General features: G+C 46.1%; 1 protein-coding gene across 1 annotated transcript; it reads left to right on the top strand.

Moving 5' to 3' along the window:
- The first annotated feature begins 2700 nt into the window (after positions 1-2700).
- On the top strand, positions 2701-9600 carry pcdh18a (protocadherin 18a). Its single transcript, XM_037690680.1, has 4 exons — positions 2701-5341; positions 5944-5999; positions 6622-6794; positions 8277-9600. Exons 1-4 carry the CDS (start codon positions 2867-2869, stop codon positions 9092-9094), a joined length of 3522 nt encoding a protein of 1173 aa, XP_037546608.1. The 5' UTR covers positions 2701-2866; the 3' UTR covers positions 9095-9600.
- Positions 9601-9789: the final 189 nt, after the last annotated feature.

The raw sequence follows: 9789 nt of genomic DNA, 5'->3' as shown, positions 1-9789 counted from the left end.
ACAATCAGCGCTCGCTCCACGCTGAACCGCAGTCCAGGGCCACGTTTGTTTTCACGGCCACTCCACTTGCCAAAACTTATCGCGGCACAGTGGTGCGGTGGTGATGGACACTGAAACATGTTCTTAATGAATGCCAGAGACACGTGTTTAATTTGTGCCCTGACTTAACGACTACAAGCTCCGGACGTGCAGAGGCAATTGTTGGACACCTCATAATGAAGAGAAGGCAGTTTGTTTGTTTGTGCTGATTGCATGCATTCGTGCAGACTGCTATGGGCCTCAGAGCCACCCATGGATCGATAAAATTATGTATGGGAAGCTGGAAGCAGGAGAAGTTAAACAAAAATTTACCAAACCTAAGTACATGGTGTCCTTGCACCTGCTGCAGAGGAGGAATATTTATCCCAATTACTGGTTTCCCTTAAGCCCCAAAATGGTTGCTCGGCTCCAATGGTTATCTAGCGTGGCTAAACGTATTAGGCCTCCATCTGCTTTTACTTTGATTATAGTCTACCCCCTCTATGCATTAATTGTTGCATTCTGCAGTGTTTAAGACCCCCGTGCACCCACAACCTCTGCAAACGTCGTCCTTTTCTTCTCCTCGCTCCTTCCATAAACTCCTGCGCTGACTTTGTTCTCCAAATGTGATTAGCTTCTCTGGGACGCAGGGAGTAATTGCATTACTGCATTGTGAGCATTTGGAGCTATGGAAATGTTGGGTGCCCGTATCAAACCTGTTTAAATACCAAAGATGTGCAAAAGAGGAGTGAATGCAAACATTTTACAGACATGGCTCAGACGATGAATAGACATACGGGGAGGGAATAAAGGTTTTCTGCAAATTTAAGGCCCTGGGTTCAAAAGGGGGAGCTTCTGGTTGGTGTCCATGCACGTTTGGAATATTTAATAAGCTTTTGTTCTCGGACATGGCACAAGAAAAGCTTTAGGGGATGTGCAGATGCATTAACACTGAAAAACCTGGCGCAAACGGATAACATCATTAAGTCTTAAAATGATGTTTTATAGAAAGTCTCATGCTGTGGGATCAGCAGCTGTTTGTAAATTATTCATTTGTTTTGCAAATTCTAAGTTTATCCTAACTGTCATTGTTGGGAAAGTAAAAAATTGAAAGAGTTGAGAAAAAAAAAAAAAAAAAAAAAAAAGGTTGAGCCAATTCAAAATCAGTGCAGGACATACATAAAAGTGTTTATTTATTTATTTAGTTTTGTCTTGGCAACCTGTTTTAGTTAATAATTTAACTTACTGTTAAAAAAAAGTCTCATTTAAGAATATTTGTCTCCATGTTTGACGCGCACTGGGGCAACCATGCAGGGCGAAATGTGTGAATGGATGTTGAAAAGCTGTTTGGTCCATGCAATCCCCCCATGACCGCTCATTTCCACCCAGTCAGGGCTGGGGGGGTGGAGGTGGTGTGTGGGGCTCTGCTGGAGTTCTGTTTGGTCGGCTGTGATCTCAGGGTTCTGGTGCCAAACAAACCGCGCCAGATGGTGTCCAGAATGCTCAATCCCTGGTATGCACATTTATTAAACGTCTCCTGGTTCGCGTGCGTGCGTGCGTGGGCATTCAGGCGAATTGAACCTTTTTTTTTTTTTCTTCTGGTGAGCTAATGATGATGATTGAACTGTGCTAAGTTTTTCAGCTGCTGTGCTCGTTATCAAAAACTCCATCCTGCTTGGAGTTTGAAGTGATGCTGAACAGATTCGCGCACGCGGAGACGGAGCTGTTCCTCGGCGTGACCGACTCTTTAACGGCATTCATTAGAGTCCGGCTCCCTTTCAACACGATTCTCCACACAGCTTAGCCAGTTTGTACTCTCACGCGCAGACCTCTGCAGATGAGGCGCATGTGAGAGATATCCTTCACTTCTTCACTCCAAAGTGCCCGCGCGTGAAGATGGGGCAGCGCGTGAAGATGGGGGCAGTCAGCTGCCACTTCAAACGAAATAAAAGACTAGGTGCAGCAGAAACTGGAGAGCTCGAGTTCTTCAGGAGTGACTTAAAGCTGCTTGTTAATGCTGAACTTTAGGGTTTGAAATGTATCTGGTAACAGCATTGACAATAATAATAATAATAATAATAATAATAATAAACAGTCTTTAATGAGGATTTAAAGTGTTTGTGCCTGCGTGTCTGAAACGGACAGTTCGGTGAAAACAAGGCGCGCTCTTTGATTGAATGTTCTCTGATTGGGTGTTGTCTTCTCCCCCCTGCGAGGTTGTTACTGTGAAAAGTTGTAAGAACGAACCCCGCAAGGCGGGGTTGTTCCCCCCACCCCCGTACTGCCGGGTGACCCCCCCCCCCCCCCCCCCCTTTCTCCCCCCCCCCCCCCCCCCCTCTGTTACGCCTCCGTCTTCTTTTCGTTCGGATTTCAAGTGGGCCACCAGCCCAGCTTTTTATTTAAGAAGCGTTTGTCTTTACCGGCATGTGGGGGAGTTAGCGGGGGGGCTGAAGGGGGGGTTGGAGGCTGGAGCTGATGTACAGCTAGTATTTTTGAGGCGGGTTCTTTTGGACAAGTCTGTGTGCAGAGACACAGACGGAGAGAGGGAGCAGAGCGCACGGCAGACGCAGAGCGGAGAGGGAGGCAGGCGCACTGGTTCCAGCGGCTCCCAGTTCCCTCACACTGGACGCGCGCATAAAGGAGGACATTAAAAACAACCAATTTCATGTTTTTTAAGGGACGTCTGCAAAACCAACGTTGTTTTTTTTTTCCTTCTTTCTTTTGGAGTTTTGTCTGTGTTCAGCTGATGTATGACGGAGCTTAGGAAGTTAAAACTGGACTGACTTGTACTCGTTCTGAAGCTATTTATTATTTTATTTGTCTCAAGGGAATCCAGACAGAAAACAAAATGACGGGTCTCTGTCCAACACGAATGTTGGCAGTTGTGAGTGTTGTGGTGCTCGCGGCTCCGCACGCCACCGGTAAGACTCTGAAGTATCAGATTTACGAGGAGCAAAAGATTGGCACGGTCATTGCACGTTTAAAAGACGATGTCGCGGATGTCTTGGCCAAACTTCCCAGCTCAGTGTCCCTCCGCTTCAGAGCCATGCAACGGGGGAACTCGAATCTTCTTGCTGTGCGCGAGCAGGACGGAGAAATCAGCGTCAGGACCAAAATCGACCGCGAGAAACTCTGTGAGAAGAATCTGAACTGCTTCATTCAGTTCGACGTGCTGACTCTCCCCACGGAGCATCTCCAGCTGTTTCACGTCGAAGTGGAAGTGCTGGACATCAACGACAACGCGCCCCAGTTCGCACGCGCCGTCATCCCCATCGAGATCTCCGAGAGCGCGGCGGTGGGAGCGCGCATTCCCCTGGACAGCGCCACAGACCCCGATGTCGGTGAGAACTCGCTGTACACGTACGCACTAGAGCCCAGCAACTTCTTCAAAATCGACATTCAGTCCAGAAGTGACGGGGTTAAATACGCGGAGCTGGTGGTGCTCAGGGAGCTGGATCGGGAGGTGCGCTCCAGTTACGAACTTCAGTACACAGCCTCCGACAGGGGCGTTCCCCCGAGAACAGGTTCGACCCTCCTCAAAATCAATGTGGCAGACTCAAACGACAACAGCCCTGTCTTTGACAAGTCCTCATATGTGATCAACCTGCCTGAAAACTCACCTGTTGGCACTCTGCTCATTGACCTGAACGCCACAGACGCGGATGAAGGCGCAAACGCCAAAATCGTCTATTCCTTCAGCAGCCACGTTTCTCCCAAAATCATGGAGACCTTCAAAATTAATCCTGACAGCGGTCACCTGACCCTTGTCAGGCGAGTGGACTATGAGACACTGAACTCTTATGACATTGATGTGCAGGCTCAGGACATGGGTCCAAACTCCATGCCTGCTCACTGCAAGATCTTGGTCAAAGTGGTCGATGTGAATGACAACAAGCCAGACATCAACATCGATCTCATGTCCACCCAGGGGAATGGAGATGCAGCTTATATATCCGAGTCATCTCCACTTGACACGTTTGTAGCGTTTGTGAGGGTGGAGGATTTGGACTCGGGACTGAATGGAGAAGTAGAATGTAAACTTCACGGTCAGGGGTATTTTAAACTTCAGAAGAAATACGAGAACAACTACATGATTTTGACCAACGTGTCTTTGGACAGAGAGAAAAGATCAGAGTTCAGCCTGACTGTGGTGGCAGAGGACCGGGGAGCTCCCAGTCTCTCCACTGTTAAACATTTTACTGTGCACGTCACGGATGAAAATGACAACCCACCACGTTTTGAGAAGGGACGATATGAGATCTTCAAATCAGAGAACAACGCCCCAGGAGCATATTTGACGTCCATCATGGCCACTGATCCTGATCTGGATGCTAATGGACAGGTGAGCTACTCCATCTTGGAGAACTCCATCCATGGAAGTTCCATCTCCACGTATGTGACCATTGACCTCTCTAATGGTGCCATCTATGCTCTGCGCACATTTGACCGTGAAGATGTGAGTCAGATCTCGTTTGTTGTACAAGCCAAAGATGCAGGAGAACCTGCTTTGACTAGCAATGCTACAGTTATTCTGACTGTTCTGGATGAAAATGACAACCCGCCAGTCATCGTGGTGCCCCAGTTGTGGAATTTTACAGCAGATGTTCCTGCATCAAAGTTCACAGAGGCTGGACAGATAGTAACAGTTGTCAGAGCAAGTGACCGGGACACAGGGGTCAATGCTGAGCTCGTATGCTCCATCGTCAGTGGCAACGAGGAAGGATTCTTCCTTATTGACCCAAGAACTTGTGAGATCCATGCCAACGCTAGTCTGGAGAACTTCCCCCGTGATCACGTTGAGCTCACTGTGGTGGTCAGAGATCAGGGAAGTGAAAGCCTGAGTGCCAAGGCCGTCCTGAAAATCACCCTTTCTGAAAACATGGAGAACCACGTGCAGCTAATGGACCAGGGCGAGTCTTCTCTAGACGTGTCCCTGATTATCATCATCTCCCTGGGTGTCATCTGTGCCGTGCTCCTGGTCATCATGGTGGTGTTTGCCACTCATTGTAAGCGGGAGAAAAAGGACAACAGGCACTCGTACAACTGCCGGGTGGCTGAATCCACCCACCAGCATCACCCCAAGAAGCCTTCACGGCAAATCCACAAAGGCGACATCACGCTGGTTCCCACAGTGAATGGTACCCTCCCTATCAGAGCTCACCACCGATCGCCCTCAGCCACGCCTCCAATGGATCGAGCCCAGATCGGGAGCAGGCAGAACCAACACAGCCGCCAATCCTTGAACAGCCTCGTGACCATCTCCTCCAATCACATCCCAGAGAGCTTTGCCCTGGAACTGGCACATGCAACTCCACCTGTGGAGGTGAGAACACACATACACACTCACACACAGAGCAGCATCTTTGAGATTTCACATGCATCAGCCCTAAAGTCTCTCTGTCAGTGTCTTAAACTAACACACAGCAGCCTCTTCCTCCTCCACACACAGCTGCCTCGAGTTGAGCAAATTATCTCGTCTCCAAAATGTGACAGTGACTTAATCAACACTGCCCCTTAGATCAAAGTGACTCTCATTAAAACTGTTGATGATTACAGATGTCTTTGTCTTTACCTTGTTTACACCCCGTCACTGTAACCTCCATTATCGTCACGACTCGAGCCTCAGTCACGTTTCCATATTCATCTAGGCTCGTCTCATCTTATGTCCCCTTTTTTTTTGTTTAAATGTCATCCATTTTGTCTCACCCATTTTAGTAGCCTCTCCATCATCCATTTTGTGTTTACTCATCTATTATTTTGTCTTCTTTGTTGTCTTTTGTTCTCCCCCCCCACCCCCCCTCCGGCTCCCCTCCGTTTTTTTTTGTTATCCCTCCCTTTTCTCTTTCTTTTTGTTTGTTTTATTTTTTGTTTGTTTGTCATTTTTGGATGTAGCAAGTCTCACAGCTTCTGTCCATGCTCCATCAGGGCCAGTACCAGCCCAGACCCAGTTTCCGTGGCAACAAATACTCCCGCAGCTACAGGTAATTTACCCCTATCCCCCCAGCCCCTCTCCCCCTAAACAGATTGTCTTTTAGATACTTTTTAAAGCCACTGGTTTCTCATTATGTACTTCATGTCCCAACAACCTGTTGTGAAGATTATCTGTCAGTTGCTCCTTTACATTGTTTGATGGTGTATAAATGTTTTTTTTTTTGGTTGTTGTTGTTTGTTTCATATACAATTTGTTATCATTTCTGATACCATTCAGTGTATACAATGCTTCTTTTAATTATTGTCACATCGGTTTTCATAGTACTTCTTGTCAAAATCAGGCTCAGGTTGTAAAGTCTGCATCCATCAAAACTTTCATCATAATATCTCCTTGTGATCTCTAAGTGATAGATTTATTCATGCCCCTTTTGGCTGCTGAGATAGATTTATAGATGGGATTCACCTGCATGTAGAATTTATGTCCAGAGCCTCGTCCAGTGATTTGACAGATTTGCAGATGCAGCCTCAAGCCTGATATGATGGATTTAGGCTCCTCAGCAGGCAGACTGATTCATCCAGCTTTTCATGTGAAAAACAAAACAACGTTAAGTTGCATCATCAGTTTTCCGAAGGCATTCCAATGTTTACAAACAGTTTTCTTTGTGCACGCAGGTATGCATTGCAGGACATGGACAAGTTCAGCCTGAAGGACAGTGGTCGTGGGGACAGTGAGGCAGGAGACAGTGATTGTGAAATGGGACGGGAATCCCCTGTGGACAGGCTGCTGCTGGGGGAGGGCTTTTCTGACCTGATGCACCTCGAAATGCATCATCGACTCCACCCAGGTACGTTTTTTTTTTTTTTTCCATGTCACAGTTTTTTTTTTTTTTTTTTTTTGCAGCTGCACTTTGCAACAGGAACACTTTTCTTTTTATTCTGTATTACACCTTTTCTTAGTATGACTTGGCACCAATCAGTTGCCTCACAGTCCTGACACCATCCACATCAGTTCAATTATCACCTCTACACTGTGGGTAAAATCACACTGTGTATGTTCAGGAAAAAGTAATCAATCTGTGCTTTCGAATGTGGTTTAATACTCATGATATAAACTAAATGGATTTTAACAAACCAGAAGTGACCTGAGTGGTGTCCCATGCAGACCACACCCAGCTCTCCACTGTAATGCCTGCCTGACAAATTTCAGCACCATGGACAGTGTCCAACCTAAGCCTATTATTCGTCTGTACACCTGCCTTTACAGCCACTAAATTCACCCTGTTGCCGACACAATCTCCATTGTACTCAGCCCCATTCTTCCAACAACCCTCATTTCCACGCTCGTTATCACACGGAGAGAGGTTACAGTGTGCTCGGCTGTTTGTGCGTGTGTGGTTGTGTCTGTGCGTTATCTGCCCCTAAGATAGAGTCGTGTCTGTAAAATCCTCCCCGGAGCCAAGCTGAGTCGCCTGTCACTCATCGGTATGCGTCTCAGGGTGCTGTTTTTTCCCCTCCCTTCACTCCTTTTTTTTTTTTTTTCTCCCCCTGGTGAGTGACAGTGGTGTGCTTTCATGTCTGAACTGAGGAGAATTCAAAGTAATTGCTTTTAGAATGATGTTATTCTCTCCCTCTCTTAGCAACTCTGCCTCTCTCTTGCTTTCTCCTGCTTGTTTGAGCGCTCCTCCACATCTCACCATTCCTCTGTACTCATTATTATATTCCTAATCTTTATTGAGATGGATAAGGGGATGGATTGTGGACACAGGCAGTCTTTATCTACTTTTCTCTTCCTTTGAGAAACACTCTGAGGTGCTGCAACTGTTTTCCCTCCTGTTTCCTTCTATCTTCCATCCTAATATTTAAAATAAGGAGGGGTAAAAGATAATGGCCCGACAGGCAGGATTACCATTGTTTTTTCATAAGTAGACTTAATTGGTTTACAGTTTTCATTTTAGATGGACAAATACGGCTGTTCATGCTGTATATAATAAACTTACTTAACATTGCACCCCTACCTTTGCCTTATTAATGGGGGTTGTGGAGAAATCTGACAGAGCAGTCAGTTATGATGTGAACATCTGCATGGTATGTCATAGGGAGGGAGCATATGACAAATGTGCATGCATCCATTCTGTTTCTTTGTCATATTTTTATACATGGCTTCATTTGGACGTCATAAAAATAATCTTTATCTGAGTTAGTTTGCAGTCAAATCACAAAATGTCAAATGCCACAAACTTTCCACGCACTCTCCACAAAGTCTGGATTGACTGTGATTTATTTATTGTTCTTATATTTTTTCTTTTGTTTGTTTGTTTTGGCTCCAGCTATGAGACTGTGCACAGAGGAATGTCGCATCTTGGGACACTCTGACCAGTGCTGGATGCCTCCGATCCCCTCCCCCACTTCCTCCGCTGACTACCGCAACAACATGTACATCCCTGGGGAGGAGTCCTCGCAGCCACCTCAGCTCGAAGATGACCAGTCCTCAGTGGACTCAGAGCAGCGTAAGAGCTTTTCTACTTTTGGCAAAGAGTCAGGAAATGAAGAGCTGGGTGCTGGAGATGGAGGCGATGTGTGTGCCGCTGGGGGTGGGGCCGGTTCCCTTCTCACAGAGATGAATTCTGTGTTCCAGCGTCTCCTGCCCCCTAACATGGACTCCTACACTGAGTGCACTGACACAAGCCCACCATCATCTTCATCAGCTACTGAGAGAGGAAGCAGTCGTGGTGGTAATGTTGCTGGTAACCATAGTAACAACGCCATTCCTCAGGACAGCCGGCGAGGTTTGTTGCCAGGTGGTAAAGGTCCTGCTTACCCCCCAGGTGTTGCTGCCTGGGCTGCCAGTACCCATTATCTAAATCCAGCAAGTGGGTCTGTGGGGACCAACCATGTTTCCTCCTCCTCTACGCCCTCATCATCGACCTCCACACCCAACTCCACCAATGGACAGCCACCTCACCTGAAATGGCTCCCAGCCATGGAAGAAATCCCAGAAAATTACGAGGAAGACGATTTCGATGGTGTCTTCCATCAGGGTCACCAGAGTGGGAAACGCAGCGAGAGTCGCCATGAGCCCGGCATAGACACGAGTGAACTCGCTCATGAGATCAACAAACTGCTGCAGGACGTCAGACAGAACTAGGATGGGACGTAAAGTGTGTTCACTTCTGTGGAGGAACTTTTCAACACATTCTGGTGCATTCTTGTTGTTTGTGCCAACCTAAAACTGTATCTTGATGGGGTCTTTTTTATACTGTAAAGCTTGTCTTGTTTATTTGACCAAATTTCCTGTTTGCCACTCAGTGCTGAGGGACTCACAGAGACAAGATAAAAAAAAAAATGCAGCACTGAAAATGTGACGCTACTTAAAGGCATCAAAGCAGGAGCTCGAAGAGCAGATTGTGTAGCTGTTATTACAGTCTGAGTGTTTTCAAACTGAAAATCCATCAACAAAAAGATGTATCATTTTCTTCATTTGTAATGTTTACAATGGCGTGAACAGACTTGGAGAAAAAACAACCGAGGTGTGATCTGATGTAAGTATACAATATTGTACAGCGTCTGTGGAAAAAGACAAACTCACTTGAATATCGTGCCATGTCTCATGTTTTGTTATTATGGAATGTAACTGTAAAATTTGACCTTTATATTTTAAAATACACCCTTTTTTACTTCTCTATATATTTATATGTGTCCATGTATGTATGTACAGAAGAAGAAACAAATGTCTATTTTTTATATTTGTCACCGCATGTCCTATTATGTCTTTACTGTGTCCTCTAGCTTCTGTTTTATCTGAGTTTTTGAAAAAAGCTGTATTTAATTTGGTTATTGAAT

Source organism: Nematolebias whitei, chromosome 16, assembly GCF_014905685.2.
Source record: "Nematolebias whitei isolate Nwh7 chromosome 16, NemWhi1, whole genome shotgun sequence".
NCBI lineage: Eukaryota > Metazoa > Chordata > Actinopteri > Cyprinodontiformes > Rivulidae > Nematolebias > Nematolebias whitei.
Note: the sequence above shows the minus strand (reverse complement) of the source record. Positions and strands in the feature narration are given on the sequence as shown.

Bases quoted from the DNA above. Each gene is read 5' to 3' on its own strand.
- pcdh18a (XM_037690680.1), top strand. From the start codon at position 2,867: ATGACGGGTCTCTGTCCAACACGAATGTTGGCAGTTGTGAGTGTTGTG. The intron at 5,342-5,943 runs GTGAGAACACAC...ATGCTCCATCAG, and splicing joins ATGCAACTCCACCTGTGGAG to GGCCAGTACCAGCCCAGACC. The intron at 6,000-6,621 runs GTAATTTACCCC...TTGTGCACGCAG, and splicing joins AAATACTCCCGCAGCTACAG to GTATGCATTGCAGGACATGG.